Consider the following 23,630-nt stretch of genomic DNA (forward strand, 5'->3'; position numbering starts at 1 on the left):
TCAAAACTGATAGAATGAATTGTTTCAGGTCAGAAAAGTTGAAAAACAAGATTTTTATTTAAATGCATTTTGGTCTTATAAATCTGATTAAAATTTAATTTAACAGCCTGCATATTGAAGCTCCAACAGGCAATAACCTACTGCAGTATGGTAAACATTTCCTCTCCTGTCCTTCCTGCCCCTCGCCGGGCTTCGGGGGGCTCCTGCCAGCGCCGCAAGGCGGGGGAGACCCATCGGACTCGTCCGCCTGAAGGAGCGGAGCGGCGCCGCCGGCAGGGCAGGGCTGGGCTGAGGCGAGAGGTGCGGCCGCCGCGCCGGAGCTCTGGGAGTTTCTTGGCCGCTACCTGCCGGTTCGACGGGGCTGCGGGTGGGGAGGCTGCGGCAGTCCCTGCCCGGTGACCGGCAGGCACCCCCCTTGCCCGCTGCGTGTTGTCGGCGCTCTGGAGGCTTTTCAGCATGGTGCTTCCTTCGGCTGCCTCATGACTCACGAGTGAAAGACTACCTGTCTGCTTGAATTTGGCAGTGATATGAAACTCGCTCTTGTCGCAAAACAGGAGGTGGAAAAGTCTGGCATGAACTACCTGTTCTATATTTTATTAGTTATTTACTCATAGTTTCTTGAGGGAACAATGGAAAGCAGTCTTTTGGGGGGACTTCATTAGGTTGTTACTGACCCAGCTTTCCTGCAGGGGAATGCAGCAGCTTCTAAAATGTGACATATGTCATTAAAAGGCACTTCCATATTTCAGACAGGCTAGAAATACAGTTGTGCATAAGTCATGGGCCATGCTGTTTAAAACGTTTGGAGGTTGTAGCATATTAAAACACTCATTTATCCTTATCCAAGCACTTTACTGAATTTTGGAAAAGAACTGTACCTACCTACTCAGCTCTATTTCCTTACTTTACTTCTTACTAAAACTTAATTATTGTACTGTCCCGCAATGTGAGGTGATATAACTGACATCTGTCAGATCTGTCTTCTCTCCTCATTGAATGTTGTGTATGCTGTTTCTGGTGTGTGGGTTTTTTTTTGTTTGTTTGTTGGTTTTCTTTTTTTAAGTAGTGTGCTGTTATAAGATGTGGGGAAGACTGTTGTTGAAGAAAGGTGTCTTGCAGTATTGAGAAAATCATGGGGTTTGTGATGATTTTTAGTTAACACTTACATGGGCCCTTCCCATTGATAATCCTGAAATGAAACTTAAAGGCTGTGACCTTAAATTTGTATGGTGTCTTATAAAAAGCTACACACAGAATCAAAAGCAGATTTTATTTGCTTACAGTTATGTTGCAGTCTTACTGGAGAAAGAAAACCTCAGTATTCTTCATTGGTGTCCTTGCAGCCAGCAGTTATTCTAACTACAGCATGGCCCGCCTGGGCAACTATAATCCAACATAAACTTGTTGTCGTTTGGTGAAAGAAAGTGTCCCCGAGCATAGATTGGAGAAGATTTCTTGTTATTTATGTTCTCTGCAGCAGGGCTGCAGAACCATTATTACTCTTTTGCATTTGCCCTTCCAGGTACAGCTTGAAGTGTTTTTTAAATCATATAGTACACATGTTCTCTTACATCATTCAGTTGATCATTGTTGTAAAGAACAAAAGTAAATTGTGGTCAACCGTCTGGTATGGAGAGATTAGAATGAATGTCTGTCACCCATTCCTGCCAAGTCACCTGTTACTACTACTGAAGTTGGTTCTGCACTTAGTTTTCCTGTATGTCTGAAACTTAGAAGACTTGTTTTAGCTGGATGAGCTTGGAGTTGGTATTTGATTCACTTACCTTGCACAGCTTCTGCTTATGTGGATCTATACCTGTGCTAGTGTTAAATTGGCTAGCTTGGGTATTAATATTAATGTAGCTATGGTACAGGAGCTGCAGTCCGCAACTGGAATCACAGATTAATATTAAGGCACCTATCCTATTCAGACCTCTGCATTTCCTCATCTGCACCATTACAGACATCTGCATTAGCTAGTTTAAAACTAGTTAATACATTTACATGAGTTGTAGCCACAGCTGCAGCGTAGGCAGATGCTGATTTTGCTCAATAATAGAAGGTTTTAACATGTTGAAGTTGTTCTGACAGCTGCTGGATTGATTGCACTTTAGCATATCCGAAGAAAAAAGGGAAGATACCTTCTGTGAACAAAGTTGTACCTTGGGTTAAGAACTTGATGGGTTTGAAGCTTCTTAGGAATTGAACGTATAGCATTTCGTGCCTTCTGTTTGTCTTGAAAGGCTTTAGCAGGGAAACATTCCTGCATCTAAATTCACCTTAGTAGTTACTCCTAAGAATCTGACTCCATATGCAGACTTCTCATTGAGATGGTAAACTTAGCATAGGAAAATAATTCTTTTATCAAGATAAAATCATGTTGTCCATTCTTTATGAATGTTCTAAGCATTTAAATGAAGGACAGTACTTTTTGCAGTTTTACATGGGAGTTTGTTCACTGAATTCTGCAAAAGTTGAACCTTTTTTTTTTTGTTGCATTTCCCCTAAAAAAGTTCTCTAATCTATGAAATTGTCTTATCTATAGGATTTTACTGTAACACACCCATATATGTTTTGGAAGAAGAAAACCCTCTTGTGATAATTGAAGTTGTCTTCAGTAACTGTAGTGTACCTGTTTGAAAAGCCATCCATGTATTTCTCCTGAAATTTCAGTCAGATTTTTGTTTTACATTAATCTTCCAATTTGTATTTCACTGTAACATTAATACAAGTTCTGTAAAATTTATTTTGAATAAAGTGATGCCTGCTACTGCTGTTCTTTAGTTTCAATGCAATCACACTTTTTCTGCAATGTAAATGAAGATTGATTCCTTGAAAGGGGAGTAGTATATGTTTGGCTTTGAATAGGTCTTGTAATACAAAGTTATTTCAAAGTTGACACTGATTTGTTTCCTTTCTTCTTTTCCTTTTTTTTTTTTTTTTTTCCCCAGAAAGTGGATCCTTATTGCAGTTGTTTTTTGATGGGAAATACGAGGCAATATTTTCAAGTTCAACCATCCAGAATGTTTTCAGTTCATCTTCTGCAATGGAGGAGAACATTGACAGTTACTTGGAGAAACAGATTCTATCATACCTGGACTGTTCTGCAGAGGCTGATAATGTGGAAAGGTGGAAATTATTATTTATTATATGGAAGATTAATAGAGGCCTTGTTTGATTTTTACAAAAGACACTTTTAAAAATATTATAGTATGTGACATGGGACCTCCAAAATTCTTGTTCCAACAGAAAACAGTTTTCTCAGTTTGTTCCCCTCACTCCCCTGGGACATGTATTCATTATCATTGTTTCTTTCACTGGATAGTATTGTGATGTGAGGGTTTGTTGAAAACACTACCTTTATTTACAGTGATTACCTCTGAAGCTGCTGGTGTAAAGAAGCCAACAAATGTAAATTGATGTTCCTGTGTATCATCAAACAATTTATTAACAGTTTTCTCTCTGAAATGTTGCATTACATTTATGTGACTACTTGAAGTAATGTTACTGTCCGAGAAATGCCTGCATTTCTAAGTCTGATCCATAGTAAGGCTGTTTTGCTCTTCTTAATGTAAAATGAGTACGGTATTACTCATGGATGCTATTCATCGATTAATTCTTTACAAGACTGTCTCTAGATTCTGTCAAATTTTGCTGCATATGTCAATTCTTGCTGTTAAGAGTCTGACTAGTGTTTGCTACATAAATTACGAACAGACTGAAATCTGTTGTGTGAGGGGTAGTAGAAGGAGAAAAGTACATATATATATATATATATATATATATGCGTATTTGTGTATATATTTGGTTTTTTTAAAAGGTGAGGGTGGGAAAAAGTTTTGCTAAAAGAATAACAAAAGGTAAGGGAAGATATAGGTAAAAAGAAAGTAAGAGGAAGGTAATGTATTGCCAGTAAGTGTGGATGAGTATAAATGCCTGTGGTTTGGTATGACAGACATAAAAACAAGGTTTTGGTAAAATACCGGAGAGAAACAAGTAATTGGCACCTCCAAAATACTGAGCTGAGATTTGTTAGTGACTGTAGTGTGTCAGAAGCTTATCTTCTGATGTGGTACACAATATAATAGCCTTCTGTTTCCTGAGTTAGAATGTTCAGAGGTTGTTCACGTGCATTTTGTCTCTAGGTGCTTTTTTTCTTTTTTCTTTCTTTGTTGTGCTGTAGCTGTTAAATATTTAGATGGTACCACAGTCTAGAGAAATTTTTAAATATTGCTAGATTCTGTCATCTTGGAAAAGTTTATTCTGAATAATGCAGCAATGAAAGAAATATCAGTCAGGGCTTGAAACAGACCCAATCCTGATCTTAATCACTGCTTGAAATATGTGTTGCTGCCTTTATCAACCATTCATCTTCTTAAAGATAATCCTAATCTATATCATGCACCCAGTAATAACTTTATAGGTATCCTGCCATGGTGATGTTGTCTTCTCCTGCTCCCCCTGTAATATTTTTTTTAGCCTATATGCCACTTACAAGTGACAGCTGTCCTACTGCAGACAGCAAAGCAATTTGTTCTTCAGGTGCTCATACTCCAGCTCTTTGGTCTCTGAGACTTTTCTTGTTCCCTCTGCAACTCTAGGCAGAATATACTGAGACAGATGTGCAGTATTTAGTCTTTCAGAAGCAGACAGAGGGGCTTCTGCCTAAAATTACAGCCTGGAGTTTTATTCAAATTGAAGGCGTGTAGTCCTCAGAATATATTGGTGTCTGCCAGAAACTTTTTTTTTTTTTTTTTGGTAGCAGTCAAGTGATATTTTTCAAGCTCCAGTAGTGATAACATAAGAAGCTTTGAATTTTAGTAGTGCTGAATGAAGTAAGTTGTTAATTTCTTCCGATAGAAAAACTTCTACTGTAAGACAGATTGTTTCCTATTTTAGGTAGCCACTATTTACACCCCGTAAATCTGTACCATGCTTGTCTCCAATGACTTTCTAGGTTAAAATGTGTTACATAGTTGTTTTCCCTACCTGCAAGGCCCTGCGCCCTGTGACTGCCTTATGGAAGGAATTCATGCAGCTTTTGCACTCAGACCTTCCATTGCCTATGATGAAAATGTTTTTGTTTAGGGTTTTTTTTTTTAATGGGTAAAATAACATTTTCTGCTGAGTGATACAAAGGAAGTGCAGCAAACTTCTAGGTTCTAGCTCAGAAAATTCAGGAAGGCACTGGTTTTCTTGTGACTTTTAATAGATGAGATAATGGGATAAGTTCAAACATACGCTTTTTTTTTTTCCTGAACTGAAAGTTGTAATTCTGGAGATTAAAAAAACTCAAAGGGAATTGAATTAAATCAGAAACAGAAAGTTGGATAATGTTAAACTTATTCTTTTAGCACAATATAAACGCAGTATGAAATAAGGTTTTATAGTAGTGTTAAAAGAATTCTTTAAGGAGTTATTTTTCTGAAGCTAAAACTGAGCAGCTGGAGGGCAAAACAGCTCAGAATTTGGATCTAGATTGTAATTTCTTTGGACATAGCCTGTAACATTTTCCACTTTGAAATCCATGGTTCTGTAAGAAAAATATTTAACAGTATTTTAAGATTTGCTGCAACTTTTTCTATCATTTTAACCGCTTCCCTCCTCCTCCTGCCCAAGACATTTTTTCACTATGGCACTTTTACCCTTTATGGCTTAAAAATGAAGTCTCAAAATATTCCTTACAATAAACTTATTAGGAGATTTATTTTTTTTGTCTTCCTGCTATTGCTACTCATTTCAATAGTTAACAGTTATTTTCTACAGATAATATAGCTTCATGACTGTATTTTAAATCAACAAATTGTAGAGGATGAAGCAATAGTATATGTGTTAACCATGTAGAGGGGAAATGCCTTTTCATTTTTTCCTGAGCTCCATGTGAAGGAGGTGCATTCATTGTCTGACATACAGTTTGATTCTAAAGACTGGAAGGAAATAATGTGGAGAATACAACAGAAAGAATATTTTTGGAGAGCTTGTTTCAAAAAAAAGTTTGAAGGTCTCTTATGTTTAATTCCAAAACCTAAAGGAACAAGGAAATGAGCACTAACACCTGGGTTTTTTTGACCATGTATTTACTACTTTTACTTTATTCAACATATAAACGAATACCAAACTTTCCAGAACAAATCTATACAATAAACCTTGTTATGATTTCCCAACTGGAGCACTGCATGGTATTTCTGGTATTTCTCCTCAGGCATCTGATGATTGGTTAACTAGTGTGCTATATACATTGACAAAGAAAAATGAATACGTTCTTGCTGTTTCTCCAGCTTGCTTTGATGTATATGAATTTTTAAAAAAAGCTATTCAGTATCTAGTTTTGCTTTGACTTCTCTCCTGTAATTTTTGGCTTCACTAAAAAGAAAAGAAACACTCCCAGAACCTCTAACCTAATTTCATCTTAAGCATAGCCTGGCTATTGAGTACTTTCTCATTCTTATCTTTTGTATGTAAATTCTAGCATTATGCAAATCCATCATTTTTTCAAATCCATATGCTTTATTCTTTATGTTGAATTTGAGCAAGATTAGGTATAGCAATAAGATATTACAGTGAAGTGTATATAGGCATCTGATTTACATCGTGGATCACAATCCTACTGGACTTGGTGCAAGCAGTGCTTAAAAAAAAAATGCAGCAAACATTCTTCATTCACATAGAGAAAGAAAGAACAAGATGGATGGGTAAGCACATACGTCTAAGGAAATATAAGAAATAAACTGTAGGTCACCATAATAAGTGGGACACTTGCAGCCATCCCTCTGTTGCTTTTTGGGCAGTACAGAAGAGCATTTTTCAGGCAGCCTTTGGGACTGGGCAGGTCTGCATTCTAAGTGTGAAGGACAGTCAGGGAGACTAAATTTTTTCTTGGGGAAAAAAGGGGGAATAGACAGAGTAGGTTAACGTTTGCAGGGATTAGAGCTTGGAATTGATTTTATGATACAGAATGAGTGATAGAAAGACTGGAAGCTGGTGAAGGATCTGAAAATTGGGGGAAACAAAATCAATTGGTGATGACAGATCAGCCAGTGGAAGGACAGTATCCCAGCCAAAGTGAGAATTGGTTATCAGTTGTTTCAGAGGCCTTCTGCGTGGATATAACTGTGTCAAGACTTCAAACAAGTTTGCCTGCCAGATAGATAGGTGTCAGTAATGTTTAAATAACTAAATATTAGTAGAAGTAATAGTGTAAATGATAAAATAATGAAGTGCGTCTGTCAAATCACAGTGCAGAGATGGTTGATTATTCTGTATGTTATCTTTCAGAAGCTTTGAAGCATAATTTATCATGGGACAGTAATTAGAAAATGTATGTCTGTGTGGTTTTGTGTGTAATGGTAGTAATTTAATGTACAGTAATTGTTAGTGCTTTGTTTTCTTGAGTTATTTGGAAATTTGATGGTAATCTTAGATATGTATTTAAATAATACTTGCTGGTAGATAGTTACTGGCTGAGCGATGACAGCTAGTAAATGTTACCTTGTCTTGTTTGACAAGAACTCTTTGTACCAGTCCTTGTTCTCTAACTCTCCTGAAGGCTCTGTTGTTTTTGTTTGTTTTTTGGTTTTTTTTTTTTCAGTCAAGCGTTCCCCACCCCTGCTTTCTCATTGTTTTACATCTTTTGTCACATTGTTGCCCACCAGCCACTTGTTTGTGTGTGGCTTTTCTATTTAACTGTTTTTTAGGGGTTGTATAACACTATCCTTTTGTTTCCATTTGGAGGACTCTTGCATCTTTAAGTCCCTGTTTTACAGAGGAAAAAAAAGAGACTAGGTTTTTCCAATTCAGTCATGCTCCTGAACATACCAATTTTATATCAAACCAGCTCAATTAAAACGTTAACTTGTTGTAGGCAGGAGGCATGTTGTATATGTGACGGCACCCTTGTTGGCACATCACTAGTTATAACACAATAAGGTTCTAAGTCATTAAGAAAACATAAACAAACCAAAGTTTGTGTAAATCTCCTAAAAGTCTATACCTGTTAAATAGATCATTAAATTCTGAGGGATTGTGCTGTGCATTCTGCAGACTGCATAAGATCATTTGTCACTGAAGGTGCATAAAGAAATAATATCATCATGATGTTAGATGAAATTAGTCTTGTAAATGAGGAAAATTTCACCATATTTGGTTTCAGGAATGAAACAGTCTCACAATTCCATCTTTAAATAAAATAATATGATTTAAATTAAAAAGCATGATTGAGAGAAGATCTGATGCCAAAGTATCTGAACCAACTTGGAGATGATTTAAACTTTTTTGATGTTCATTTAATTTTTTTATTAAGAAAATATAACAATGTGCAGTAGGCAAATATGGGATAATTTGTATCCCATGCTGATCTCCTAATCTCTAATAGTTACATACAGCCTTAAATTTCCAAACATCTGAGCTAACTGCTTCCAAAATGTTTGTTGTTAATTACAACCATTATAAACAAATACATTTCTAAGCCTTTTAGTTCCCCATGTGCATTCTTCAATACTACATTCACTGTATTTTCCTAATGAGTGGTATTTTTAAGGCTGAGGATTTTGAATTAGTATGAGAGTTAATCAGATCTTATAGCCTTAATTAAAAATGTAATATGTTGCTAATTGCATTTCTTATCTATATTACAGGCAGAGGCTGATATTTCTACTTGGCGTGGGCAGTTTGCAGCTCTTCGTTCAAAGCAATTGGACTGGGCCTCCTGTTCAATTAAAGCTTCATGACTTTTTGCCACCTGCATTGTTACAGAAATTCAGTGAGGTATACTTGGATTTTAATCAGCTGTCCTTTTATCGTCACTGCTTTTTGCAAATAACCATAACACATAAGCATATCGGAGAAGGCACTTCTGTGAGGCACAATGCTAGATTCATTCTAGCCTTGATCATTGATCCTAGTGGCTTCTTTTGCAAGCATCTTCAGTTATATGAGATTTCGAAGCAGCATCCTAAAAGTAGTTGCTCTGTTTATCTGCTTAAGAGATTTCCTGCTGCATATGATGGTTTTGTATGGGAAAGATATATTTATTACATGGGAGCATTTACTTGAAGGGCATTTGCAGTCAATAAATTTCTTATTTATTTTGGCATGTGTTCTTAGCTGGATTAAAGATAGATATTTATAAATGGCTTAGAAATTTTTTCTCCTTAGGGTAAGGTACAAGCTGCATATCTTGCAAACAGCAGAATATCCGGCAGATACTAAGAGAACAGTAGATTTGGATGCTCAGTATCCTGTTAGGCTCATGGATGATGCCAAGTGAAATGTAGTAGTATTAGTATGAAAATGTTAACTCAAATAGAGCTCTTGGAAGAGGGTGGGAATGTAAGAGATGAAAGTGAGAGCTGTCAATTTTATTTACTTTGGCATCTTTTAATGTAAATAACTAATTAACACCATAACTTATTTTCCGTGAGATGCATATGTTGTTTCTCATGGCAGTACCACACTCCCATCTTGTGACACTCCTGCACCTGTGGTTCAGCACAGTTTACTGACCATTAATTTTTCTCTTGGAATTAAAGCTGTGGTAAAATACTGATTACAGCTGCGTGTCAGGGAAGAACACATGACTAGTCTCTGCTAATGCATGAGTTTGAATTTAGAATTTCAGTGTGAATAGGTAGGACCGTGAGCAATGCAAATGCTGTGAACTGTGGAATGAAGGGGAGTTTGAGTATATGAAAAGTTAGACATAAACCCATCAGATCTATGGCATTACTGTGGCATGTTTTTGCAAGGATTCCATAATTCATGAAGTCCTGCCCTAGGTTTGTTTGCAAGGTTGTATTTCTAAATAACTAATTCATGTACAGTATCTCTCCCCCTTTTTTTAAAATAGATGTTCATCAGTTTGGTTTATCTTTTAGAGCTGACATGGTGTGCATATAGACATTTTTTGCTCAGTTTTTGATAGTAGAAATTCAGATCTCATTTTGTGATGACTAAATAAGTAACAGGGGAAACAGTGGAAACCATGTGTAGTAAACCTTCTAGGGTGCAGAATGAATTAGCAGAAATCTTAAAGTATGCTATTTCTGAGGAAAGAGGAGTTCAATTTGCCTTTATAATAAAAAAACCAAGAAACACAAACTAATTTCTTCCATTCTTATAATTTGTTTATAATCTTTAAGATTATAGTATTAAAATATTCTTATCTGAATTCTGTTTACAGAAGAACTCTATTCTAAGATAGTGTATATGTGCAGGCTGCAGTCTAACACAGAGACTGCAGCTTAAGATAATAGTCACAGAATTGCTGTCATTCACAGAGTTCAGACCTGTAAAACACGATGTTCATAATTTCTATTAACCATTCCACTTATTGTCTGTCTTAATGGAAGAATGAGATACTGCCTGCCTGTTGAATAAGGGAATACATGCATCCTGTTTAGTTTGTTATGTCTCTGCTGTGACTGAATGTAATGCATTGAAGATTCTTTGCTTACGCAGAGGTGGTATTTTGGAAACTAAATTAGCAAGAGATTATAAAGGAAAACAAGACTCGAGCATACTTGATTTCTAATGAATACTGCATCAGACGTTGATATTACTGCAAGGTTTAGCTATTTTTACATTCAGGCAGAAGTAGTTTCTTTTATTTATATTACTGCTATCTGTATCTTCTGAAATGTTAGTGGTTTTTTTTTTCCAAGACTACTAAATATTCATATGCTAAAATATAATACCCAGTTTTCTTTGTTATTAATCATCTTAATTCAAAAGATTTTGTATGTTTTGAATTATCTTTATGGACTTTTCTTTCCAAGGATTCTTAGCTTATAAACATTCTGTAAAAATGAACATCTTGATAAACTGACATTTTTGTGCTTCTGTTAATCCATCTTTCTGCCTTGCACACACAGATATTTAGAAAAAGTGGGTTAAAAATATAGCTCTAACTTTCTCCATCTGTTGTAATCTTCCATATTCTGTCATCAAGACTGATACAATCCCTTTTTAAATAGACCTTCAATTTTTCAGGTTTTCAAATGAAAATGATCTTTTCCCATGCCAAGGTTAAAAAATGTCTTCATGTTTCTCTTAGCCTGCTCTAAGTATTACAGAATCATTCAGGTTGGAAAAGACCCTTGGGATCATCGAGTCCTACCATCAGCCCTACTCTACAAAGTTCTCCCCTACACCATATCCCCCAACAGCTCATTTAAACGACCCTTAAACACATCCAGGGATGGTGACTCCACCACCTCCCTGGGCAACCTATTACACTGTCTAACCACTATTTCTGTGAAAAATTTTTTCCTAATGTTGAGTCGAAACCTCCCCTGTTGGAGTTTAAAGCCATTCCCCCTTGTTCTGTCACTGATCACCTGTGAGAAGAGACCAGCACCAACCTCTCTACAATGTCCTTTCAGGTAGTTGCAGAGAGTGCTGAGGTCTCCCCTCAGCCTTCTCTTCCTCAAACTGAACAGTCCCAGCTCCTTCAATCTCTCCTCATAGGATTTACTCTCCAGGCCCTTCACCAGCTCCGTTGCCCTCCTCTGCACTCACTCCAGCACCTCAATATCTCTCTCATTGAGGTGCCCAAAACTGGACACAATACTCCAGGTGTGGCCTCACCAGTGCAGAGTACAGGGGGACTGTCACCTCCCTACTTCTGCTGGTCACACTATTTCTGATACAAGCCAGGATGCCGTTGGCTTTCTTGGCCACCCGGGCACACTGCTGGCTCATGTTCAGCTGCTTGTCAGTTAGAACCCCGAGATCCTTCTCCTCCAGACAGCTCTCCAGCCACACCTCCCCAAGCCTGTAGCCATGCAGGGGGTTGTTGTGGCCCAAGTGCAGGACCTGGCACTTGGCCTTGTTGAAACTCATCCTGTTAACATTGGCCCGCTGATCCAGTCTATCCAAGTCTCTCTGCAGAGCCTCCCTATCCTCATGCAGATCAACACTCCGCTTAACTTGGTGTCATCTGTGAATTTACTGATGATACACTCTATGTCCTTATCAAGATATCTATCAATAAAGATGTTGAACAGAAATGGTCCTAATACCGAGCCCTGAGGAACACCACCACTTGTGACTGGCTGCCAGCTGGATTTAGCTCCATGGACCCCCACTCTCTGGGACCGTCCATCCAGCCAGTGCTGGACCCAGCAGACCATTCGCTCATGCAGGCCATGGGCAGCCAGTTTTTCTATGAGAATTCTATGGGGAACTGTGTCAAATGCTTTTTGAAAATCCAGGTAGATAATGTCCACAGCTTTTCCCTCATCCAATAGTTGGGTCATCTTGTCATAGAAGGAGATCAGGTTTGTTAGGCAGGACCTGCCTTTCATAAACCCATGCTGACTCGGCCTGATCCCCTGGTTGTCCATTATATGACTTTTAATGGCTCTTGAGTAATATTAACTTTCAGCCTTACAATGTCTCATTTATTTCAAGAATATTTTCAAAACTGTTGTTCTAATTTTCAGAACACTTTATTGGATTAGTCTTGATGTTACATTTTCAGGCTATATAACTGCTGCCAGTAGTATCCTTTGAAAGTTTCACCTCAAGATCAGTGGCATAGTTTCATTTCTGCTCCCAGGCAACTTCTGAATGCATCATCAATTTCTTATGGGTGCATTAAGACTGCATGAGACTGTAATTAATTTCAGCGAAGAACAAATAAAATAGCCTCTCTTAGATAAGTTGCTGGTAGGGGCCTCTTGGATGTCTTCAGTGAACAATATCCATGAGTATGTGTACATTATTTCCCATACCCCAAATTGATTCCAGCCTTCTCTGTAAATTACAGTTAGTTCATGTACTTCATTAGGATTTCTTTTTATGTCCTGCAGAACAGTCTTGCACTTTTCTCTTTTGAGTCCACACATAAAAGTAGTTCAGTAATTTCTAAACAGAAAACCAGCTAACATTTTAGTTATTAGGTGTCTTTCAGTTTACTAAAATAACTTTGAGGCTTTACTGTACCAGTTAATAGTCTGACTGATACCACCTTGAGTTTTTTAATCAGTGCATTATGTTAAAGGAAGATTTTAAAAGTAATGGATTTCAGTTAAGATGGATTGACAGTTCTGGCTTTGAACTTGCTGGGATTAGATTAGAACATTTTTAGTGAGCTAAATGCTTATAAGTGGGATATAGTAATAGTCTCCTTGTGTCTTACAGAACTGTCACTGTTTCTTTGCATGTAATGGGATAAAAGGTACAGAACTGTTGAAGTTTGAGCATACTTACTCTGCCTTAAGAAGTTTGAGCATACTTACTCTGCCTTAAGTTTCAGAGTTTTTACCTATTAGCTCATACAATTGACTTTAGTATCTTCCGTAGATGAACTGGACAAAACTGTTTAGTAGGACTAGTTACTACCACCGATGACTACAAGAATGTTGTGAGGACAAGCTTCTTTAATTGTTTGTTGTCTTGTTTCATACTCACAAGTAGTATATATTTTCTAACAGTCAGAAGCTCCGTCTGGAAGAAGATCCCAATGTGTTAATTACAAATACTTGTTAATAACTGGTAGGAATCCTCCAAATACATATATCAACAGTTCCTGCTGGCCTTTTTGTAACTTCCAGGTTGATTCCAAATAATGAGTTTTGGAATGCATTTGAATAATTCTTTTTCCTTATACTTGTATTATTGCTTCTTTTATTCATTATTTGATCCTTTTGCTGGAAGAGACTGAAATATTACCACACTTCTATTGATATCGATAACCATGTTCATGATTCATATGAAAAACACCAATGTACTATGTAGTACTACTATCTCAAATCCATTATGATTCCTTAGCTTTGTTAATTCAAGGAATTCCTTGTTGAGAATTCCTTTTTCCAGACTCAGATGCTCAGCTTCCATTAGCATAAACTAGCCATAAAGAAGAAAGAGTTGAATTTTAGGCTGACTGATACGCTCTTTGAATACCGGTGACCAGCAAGATACATGCTTTGAAGATTTTGCAGATTTCTCCCTCTTGTGGGGAATATAAGGATGGATGATAAAGGCTAAATGTAGAGGCAGCCTTTGAGCAGAGATAATCTGCTCAAGTAGCCTACAGTCTTGCCCTACATTCCCTTGCTATGAATATGGAGAAGAAGAAAGGTTCTTAATGCAGCCACTTGGAAAATACTCTATTAAAAATGGAGCAAGCTCACCCTTCTAAGGAATATGAACAAGAACATTTGTAACTTAAGTGCTTCTACATGTAGCACTCTCAGGGAAGACTTGCTTACACTAGTTTACCTTTATTATCTTCAGTCTAAAATTCAGCTCTGCATGGGTTATCTGTTGCTGGTTGGGATCATGAAGATGGAGACAGCTTCCAATGTAATCTTATTTCCTTTGCAGAAAGCTGGAGAAGTTACAGACAAGACGAGTTTTTCCATCCCCTAAAGTCTAGAGTAAAGAGTGAATTCTGTTACAAAGGACCAAATCTTTGGCTGGTAACCTCAGTACATCCTCTGTTATTCTGGAAGATGTATCACCTTGACAAATTGTTGTGTAGTAGTCTCTGTATTGTTTAAAATCTGATACAGACTCCTTATTGGACAGTTTGTTTCTGATTCTCCCTCATGCCCCCCCCCCCCCCCCCCCCCCCCCCATTTTCTTAATTAATTCTTCCCAAGCCTTTAGTCTGACTTTTTTCTACATCTGTTTATGTCTTCACTTACCTGTTTTTTAGGGGAAGGATCCCTGAGACTGAGAAAGAGTTGATGAAATGTTAGGAAGACCAGTTCAGAGCAGACCTTATACAAAAGTAAAAGCATACCAAATGCTCACTTTGCCTCTAATCATTATCATTAGCAAGAAAAGAACATGAAGCCTCTAAACTAAAATTCTTATGTTCTCTATTCGCAGAGCTATTGAATGTGAATGTCAGAAGTGTTTTTCTGATTATCAATATTCAGGTGGCAACAGTTGTGCTGGGAAATACTTTGGAAATACTATTAAAACAAATAGCTGAGAGTACTGTCCAGTTTGCAGTTGATTTAGAGCTTTAGTAGTAGTTACTTAACAGTAGCCATTAAGTGTGGAAGTTGAATACATAACCAGCTGTGTTTCAGAGATTAAAAAAATGTGTATTTGGAGTGAATTGATCTTAATTTGTCTGTATTTAGTCCAGAAGTGGTCGAACAGAACCACCTGTAGGTCCAACAGAAACTGGATGATGCCTCGAAGATTCTTTAGTGTATGTTGATAAAGTAATTATATTCCTGAATAAAATAATTAAACATTTTGATGGCAAATCAGGTGAAGAATGGAAAGACTCAATGCTTTAACCCAGGTTTACTAGGTCAGGAACATTGTGTTAGGAAGTCTTGGCTTGTGGCCATTTTAAGATACGTGAAACTTTTGAGTTGTAGTGTTGAACCTTTAAGTGTTTAAACATAAGATGACAAACTCATAATTTCTTTTTGCTCTTAGCCAATATTTTAAGGATTTTTGGGGACTTGATTCCTAACTTTTCAGCCCTTGAAGCTGTAAAAGCTTAAATGTCTATGTTTTCTATAATGTAGCTGTTCTCTCATCTTAAAGACTACCTTATGGCAGTAAATTCTGTTGTTAGAATTCTGCACTGATAATGCAGTTTTAGAGCAGAAGTTAGAAGAACGAATGTTGGTTTAGGGTTTCTCAGCTAGAAGAAAAGGATGTCTGCTTTCCTATATAGGATTTGCTTTATGGAAAAGAATGTGGATTTGTTAAAATAGAAGACAGCAGTTCTTTGGCTCTGAGACTTGTTGACTTACTGTCAAGGCCGCAGCATGTCTCCCTTCTCCCTCCCTCATTGCATTCCTTGTGATGTTACATTAGCTGGACTGAGCTCTACAGTGAAAGAATTGAAATGTGAATTAAAAAGCGAACTAGGGGAATAATGTGGCCTAATAACTTCTGTCTTTAATGAAACCTGTTGGTAAAGTTATTGAAAAGAGTTTCAGATAACTTAGGAGTTACATTATTAATTTAGTTTTAAAGGCTGAAATGTGATTCAAATAACTTCTGCCCTGATTATGTGGACTGAATAAGAATCTTTCTCAGGCAAGTGACTTCAATGCAAGCTTTCATTTAACCTTCTCATCTTCTCTTTTCCTTCCATTCCCTTTTTTGCTCCTTTCATACCAACTGAAAACAAAAGCTGTATTTTTATTTTTTTTTTTTAGTTTGCAAAGGAAACCTGCCATATGAGAACCAGGAATAAACTGATGGACTGACATCTCCCTGAGTCTGAGTATAAACTGCTTGAATGCTTTCATTGCATTAAAAGGGAGGGAAGAATAGGTGACTGTCAGATGACTGTCAGCACTGAGAGAGAGATTTCCCTGGAGAGCTACTTCAAGCCCATTAAGTAAAAGAATTACTGTAGGGAATGTCATACAGGAAAGCATCCAAAGCAGAGAGAGGTTTTTATTTATTGGACAAAGGGAAGAATGGCTTTAATACTGCTGCCCTGATGCCACTCCAGCAGGAAGCTCCCTCTGGGGAAAGAGGAAGATAACATATACTGACATCACTGGAGGAATAGCTAGGGTATTTGAGTGTTGTAGAATTCATTTAATTAACAAATTATTTTATTTTTGTAACTAAAAATTGAATGGCGGGTATTTCCCAGAAGCTTGTCTACTTAGATCATGGGATTATATTACTGGAATGTGTTTGGGGATAGTGTTGACTGGACATACACATTTCAGGCAGAAGGAAATCAGAGTCTTTGAAATCATCTTGATATGGTGTATCAGGACAGCAAGAAACAAGGCAGAATTCACCAGGCACCATGACTTGTTAAAAGATTGAGACTCCAAGAGATGGTGATTTTTTTTTTTAATATTATCAGCAGATTTTTTCCTTAAATACACGAATAGATATTTTTCCTATTCATTATGTGATTTGTTTATAAACTTACTTATGTTTCCTGAAACTTGTCATTTTTTTTCATTATTCTTTCAGCCAAAAATGCTGCAGGCAGCTATTCTGAAGATGCTGGTTCTAGATGGTGAATCAGTCTATACCTTGACTTCTCATCCTGTTTTGCTGCTTGTAGCCAGGATAATCCTTGTGAATGCAAGACACAAACTTGCAGCTCTTCAGGTAAGAAATATGTGACTAATGATTATGACTGCCAGCTACTCATTAATTGGTTCTCTCATTCTTTTCATCATACCTCATTGGATCAGTATAACTTCCATTTCTTTTTTCTGTAGCTCTGAGGTTTTTCCCTCTAAGAAACGGTTCAGATAAAGTGATTACAATTAAACAGAAGTATCTTTTTCTTAAAGATAAGCTATTTTGTCACTGTCTTCCAAAAAAAAGAAGAAAGATGCCTTCATTACCTGGAAAAATTAGAAATTGTAATAGGAAGCCACTTTTTAAAAAGACGCATGCTTTGTGACATTTGATGGGGCATGGGGGAATGCCTTGTAATGCAGCATACATATATGATCTCCTTTTTAACACTCTGGAATACTATTAACCATTACTATATGAATTCTAAGCCATGAGATCTAGATCCAAAGAAGTCCTTTTTATTGTCATTGTCCTCTACCTCTTCTGCAGAGGCATCCATGTGGAGGCTGCCTTAATTCACTTTTGCTTGTACATTAAAAACAAGAAGGTATGTTGAACCTCTTCTTGAGAGGGTTTTTGTCTCTACCTCCTTTGTAGTTTAGCGGCGGGCTGGTTGGTAGCAGGACTGTCTGGAACTTGGGGACTTTTAACAGCAGCAACTTCTCTTTATTGCATTCCAGTTGAACAGAATTTGGCTAGAGATCAAAATGCCACATGGTCCGTCTTTAGGCTTGGCTGACAACATCCATTCCCAGCTGGGTCTTTGTATGAGTGATGAATTAAACTGTGTGGGAGATGTTGGCTGTACTGCATTTCTGGAAGCCAAGCTCTTCCATCGTTTTCCTGGTTATTCACAGATGAGTGCTGTTGAATTTCAGCAATTGGGTCAGTCGGGGAGGCAGAAAATGTACCTGGGGTAGAGAAATCCCTTGCTGTCTCTCCTCAGACTGACATAATGGGGGCCTGCCTTTTACCCAGTGGAGGTTCAATTACTTGTGACTACATCAAGTTTGGACAGTAGTTCAAAGGCAACACCTGATAAAATCTACTTTCATCATCAGGTCAATGTATCAATTAAAGCTTGCCATTCTTTCTTGTTTCAGCTTCATTCAGAGGAAGTCTCTTAATATTTTTGCTTCTTTGAGGTGTAAATAAATTAAAACCAAGTTAAAATACTCAAAAATATATTATCTAAAGCATTAATAAAGCCCTGTTTTATTAAAAATGCTATTGTACATGGAAGATTAAATGCTTAAATTCATCCAAAAATTTTTAACTTGGCTCCCAAAAAAATTAACATTGCTGATAGAATATTGTACAGAGCTCAGCTAGCTTACTTGAAACTTTATAAACATATTCTTTCTAACATTTCTGAGTGGCAAGCATGAGGCCTCAGGAAATTGTATCATTAAGCTGGATACTCACATGTATGGGAAAATGAATACTTCATTATATAACACTAAACTGAAGTAATTTGAACCTTCTTATTTAAATAGCTTTTAGGTTTCTAAATAAGTGGTGAAATGTTGGGATTTGTCCTTATTCACGAAGTCTGTGTGCTTTTAGTCTGTACAGCTTGATATCAAAAGTCATTTTTCATTGCGTTTTGAAACAGATGCTATTATTCTTTTTGATGGTTCCTTTCTAGGGACGTTACAGTCAACTGCATGTGATTGGTTTAGATGTTTATGCTTGAATATGGTACAGCCCTTAGGTCAGTCTGATGTAAGCATACCTGTATAAAAAGTTCAGAAGATGGGTGCCTCTCAGAAGCAATCAAACATCTGTTTCATAGAAAATGGTGTGCTAACAGTAGCAGAATAACTAGTAATCATTAGAGCCTGTGTAGAGGAATACCCTGTGTTCACATATGAAATCTTTAAGTATAATTTTGAGAATATTGTATTATCAGTTAGCTTTTCCATACATCTCCATCTGGTGCAGCTAGAGGGGGATAAGATATGCTGGGAAACTTATATTTTGTCTACATAGCTTTCTAAAATCAGGTATTTCCTGAGCTGTGATTCAGCTCTACTATAGAACAATTACTCAGTTCAGTAAGGTATTTGCTCTTCTGAAACTCCACATACAAATATTAATACTTTAAATTGTGATTGTAAGGTGTTCTCGTGAGCAGTTCCGGTCCTTTTCCACCTCTCGGTCCCCTTTCTACCCCCACCAAGAATTAAAAAAAGATTAAACAGAACAGGGAAAAATGCATAGAAGGACATTGGGTAATCAGAAATACTGAATGGCTTCCATACCAAAAGTAACTAAATAGTCTAAGATCCTCTTCAGGCTGGAATGATTACTGAAGTGTGAGATCATGGCTGTCCATTAAAATCATGAATGTGACATGAAAGATAAGTAGGAAACACCTTTTTTTTTTTTTGTCTTTTTCTGTTACAGGAATTAGGAGGTATGAAATCAAAGTAGCAAGTAACTGCTCTAAAATAAGCACACACAAGTTATGTCTTTTTTCTTCTGTTCACAGAGTTTCTTACCAGATTGTGGTTGCAAAGATTTTCAGGGTTCAAAGAGCAGCTAGAGAAATTAAGAGGAAAGGTCATGAAGCTCTTAAAGCACTGTACAGCTGCTTGAATATGTTCATCTTTATGCTACGTTAGTGCTCACTTTTATAAAAAAACAGCTGTTTTGGGTGGTTTTATATCTTTTAGCAGTTAGAATCGAATAGATTAGGAAATCTATATCTTTAAGCCACTTATATATATATATATATATATGTATATATATTTTTAAAGGATCTATTCTTGTTATTAACTTTAAATATCCATATTTTCTTTAAGACATTATCTTGGTGGACTCTAAGATGTGTGAATACTCACCAGCAGTTGTTAGAGGAGAGATCACCTGACCTATTTACTCTTGCCCAGACCTGTATAAAACAAGGTATGTTTCTAATTACTTGGTTTATTGGCCTAAAGCATCAGTTGTTAGTTATCATGAGGGATGGGAATTTGTAGGCACAACTCTCACAACATGATGCTTATCAGACGGTTTGATAGCTACAGAGAGTAGAGAGGTAACAGAATTCACTTAAATTGAAATGGACTTGTATGGCATATGCTGTTTTCTGGCCTTTAAGATGAAAATGGGAATATATCATTGTAGACAAAGTTTTTCTTCCCCTGTGCTTAGAACTGTTAACCTATCACAAGTTCACTTGAAGCCATTCTGTAGTTTTCATTCCTTATTTAACTAAGCTGGGTTTGAAAAGGCAATGTCCTTGTTGTTCTGTATCTTCGTGGGGGCGATAAACTTCTGTTTTCCTGTTGTCCTTATCCCCGCCTAACTTTTGAGATTTGTTACTTCTCGCATTATGTGTAGAGAAAATAGACAGCATTAAAACTAAGTTATGTATTATCTATATTGATGTTTACAAAAGCGTAATGTAGAAAGTTAAAATGTCAAATGTAATTACATCACTTGAGTTTTTTTCTGAGGAACAAACTCTTACATAGACTGTTGATAAAATTCACCACAGCAACTGGTAAAGCTGGAAAAAGAAAGCAAGCTTTTATGTACATTTTCCCCTTGCCAGTGAGCTAAAGATTCTTCATTTAATTTCACAAACCCAAAATTTCCAACCGATTACATTTAAGAAATTTTCTATTACATTTAGAGATGAGTTGTCATGTGTGTTTTATTTTGACAAAGAAGGCAATCTTTAATGACAAAGTTTCAAGTCTTCCCTCTCCTTCCACACCTTAATGGACCTTTTTTAATCTGAACTGTATGTAGATTCAGGCCATCCAATTTATATATAAAATATGTAGTGGATTTTGGTCTTCGAAGAACTTCCAAATAGGTACCAAAGATGCTACTATGGTAATAAAATGAAGCAGAGGATTTTATTGGGTTGTCTGCAGTGAAGAAGCAGCTGACTTAATGCTTGTACTGGGTGCTAAAAGGGCTGGAGTGCAAGGGTTTAGTTGCAGTTGATGAAAACTGAGATTTTTGTACACTTTATTAGAGAATTTTGAAATAACTAGAGTTGTCTTACACAGATATGGGAATCTTAAGATTAAATTCTACTTATTCTTTAGGCTGTAACTTTAAAATTTTTAGTTCTTAAAAAGTTGGAAATGTTGCTGATTTGATACATATATTAGTAAGGAATTGACAGGTGTAATTTAAGCATGTGATAAATTTTTTGGCATGTTAATTTATAGGCTAAGGACTGGCTATGGGGTTTGGACTTTTAACAGGTGCAAAGAATTAAATCTAAATTGCATTTTTAATTTCCAAATTAAATCAGCAAATTGAGTTTTACTTCAAAAATGGGTGTTGTCAGTGTAGCAGGGGTATTCTTACAAGTTTAGCCTGTTTAAATGCTTGCATTGAAAATAAAAATTCCTTAAAATGTGACTTCCAAGGTATATTGTAAAAGCTGATTTCCCACCTACTTCTCATAGCCACTTCAAAAGCAGAGGTTTTGTGCTGGGTAACTGTTTCAGGGAGGGTTATTTTGCTTAGTCTGATTGTTAAGGGTAAGCTTTTTGAGATAAAATTGTTATTACCTAGTTTTAACGTAGTAAGGCTTGAATATTTGTGTGTTAGGTTGTACAGTACTTCTAGAATGTATACTTTCTAAATATTTACCTAAAAATTTCTGTACATTTTATATTATGAAACAAGTGATGCTAGTGTGCTTCATTCAGATAAGGAAGGCTAAGGAGATACGTTTGTAATTTTTTTTTTTTTTAAATCTTAGAAACTGTAAATGGTGTTTTGCTCGTTTCTAGGTCACTTTTTGTTGTTGTTCTAAGTATGTGTTCCATAGATGCCCAGCATCAAAGATGTTTAGATGACAGTGGTTTTGCAGTTTTGAGTACTGCAATTCATATTTGATGGCATAGTTTTCTTATGTTAACTTTGAACACTGCGAAGCACATGAAAACACTTTGGGATTCTGTTAAGTTGAAAAAAATCTGTAGGAGAAATCGTTAGCACGTTTATGTGACTTACTTTTTCTTCTTGGAAATATCTAAAAACTGGGAACAAAACTGAAAGAGAAGTAGTCGAAAAATTAATTAAAATTTACTGACTAGATGATACTGGGTGCAGCCCTTATCTGCGTAGAGGGTGCTGTTGCATACGCACAGAGAGCAATAAGCTGTCTGTTTTCAGTGACCTATTTTGAGACTCCTGGATATGGTTTTCAGAGAAGATGATGTAAAGTACGCTTGAATCTGTAGTGAGTTTTTCCAGGCAGGTTTTGTTGCCTGCTGTCTCTAGTGGTTTATTTACTTTCTAATTAAAGCCATCTGGTATTTCAAACAAGTACCTTCATATTCCATAAAACAAATACTTAACCTTTTAAATAGTCTTTGATTAGGGCTTGAAAAACCCACTTGCTTGTTCTGTAAAACTTGACTAGAAAACTTTGTCTTAATTATTAGAGAAAAAGACCTTCAAATTCAGGATAAATTATCTTTTTTGTTTAAAATATATTGTTCTCAAGTGTAAGATCAACATCATCACCTGGATAGAAGATATCTGCAGTGATTCCCTGCTGTTTTGAAACAACTGTTGTGCAAAGCCAACAGGGTTCAGTGCACTTTAGCATTGCTTTGGTCCTGTGCCAAACACGGTATGGGATGCTGGAGGAGTGTCTTGCGTTTGAGACATTGGTGCTTCTGTCCAGCTACATCAATACTAGTAATTAAAGCTTCAGCTTTCCACAAAGGTCCTTGAAGTCTCAAATGCCTAAACTCTCCAAGTTTTCTGGATTAGCACTGTCAGTAAATGATACTTAGACAAGGAGCAGTAAGACTTTTTTTGATGTATCACTTCAGTTCTTTATAGCAGTATATGTGGTTTTAGCACAAGTAATTTTATATTCAAATTATTGAAAGTTAGCTATGGAAAAATAAGAATAATGTATGATTACAGATTATAACTAGGGGTTTTTTCTTTGTAATTAAATCAAAATCATTCTGTTGAAAAGTTGCATTTTTGTGCGGTTTCCCTATGTGTACCTGCACTCTTGGTATCTTGTAAGCTTTGTTGCACTGACAGTGGCCCTTCAGGATTTAGTGGCTCAAACTTCACTAAAGAGTCAATGCAAATCTGTTTGCATTTGTATAAAACCCTCAGTAAAATTTGAGCACTTTTAGTAATACCTTGCAGAAAAACCCATTTTGTATTTTCCATACGTAAATATGATTTTTCTCCTTTGGGAAACCATCAGAGTGGTGTTGTATAAGTTTAGAGTGTGAAAAACAGGTAAAGATGGCAGATGTCCCAAATAATTTACTGAAATTAGTTTTTGTAAAGAGAGTAAAAAAAAAAGTTGAGCAGATGTTTTATGGTCATGTGGGCATTATTCTTTTTAAAAACAGAATGTGTTTAATGATAAATATGGACAAAAGCATTAAAACTTCATTTTTTAATGAAGGGTATACATTACTTAAATATGAGATTAACATTCAGCTTTCTCAGTCTTGAAGTAATGTGTTTGAATAGTCTGTGTTAAAAGCAATGATTAAATTCACAGGCTTTTTTTTAAAATAGTTGTGCTTTAATTAAGGGGCTTTTTTTAAGGATTAAGTTGTAACTTGCTACATTCT

The 23,630-nt window shown here is 36.5% G+C and overlaps 1 protein-coding gene across 1 annotated transcript in view; it reads left to right on the top strand.

Moving 5' to 3' along the window:
• Positions 1–1,559: 1,559 nt before the first annotated feature.
• Positions 1,560–23,630, top strand: part of TTC27 (tetratricopeptide repeat domain 27) — a 137,611-nt gene continuing 115,540 nt past the window's right edge. The window contains exons 1-5 of the mRNA XM_026844603.1: positions 1,560–1,605; positions 2,952–3,129; positions 8,634–8,763; positions 16,921–17,061; positions 19,845–19,947. Coding sequence (XP_026700404.1) covers positions 1,560–1,605; positions 2,952–3,129; positions 8,634–8,763; positions 16,921–17,061; positions 19,845–19,947 — 598 coding nt within the window. The remainder of the gene's footprint in view (positions 1,606–2,951; positions 3,130–8,633; positions 8,764–16,920; positions 17,062–19,844; positions 19,948–23,630) is intronic.

This window comes from Athene cunicularia (genome assembly GCF_003259725.1).
Source record: "Athene cunicularia isolate RWA chromosome 3 unlocalized genomic scaffold, athCun1 chr3_part1, whole genome shotgun sequence".
Classification (NCBI taxonomy): domain Eukaryota; kingdom Metazoa; phylum Chordata; class Aves; order Strigiformes; family Strigidae; genus Athene; species Athene cunicularia.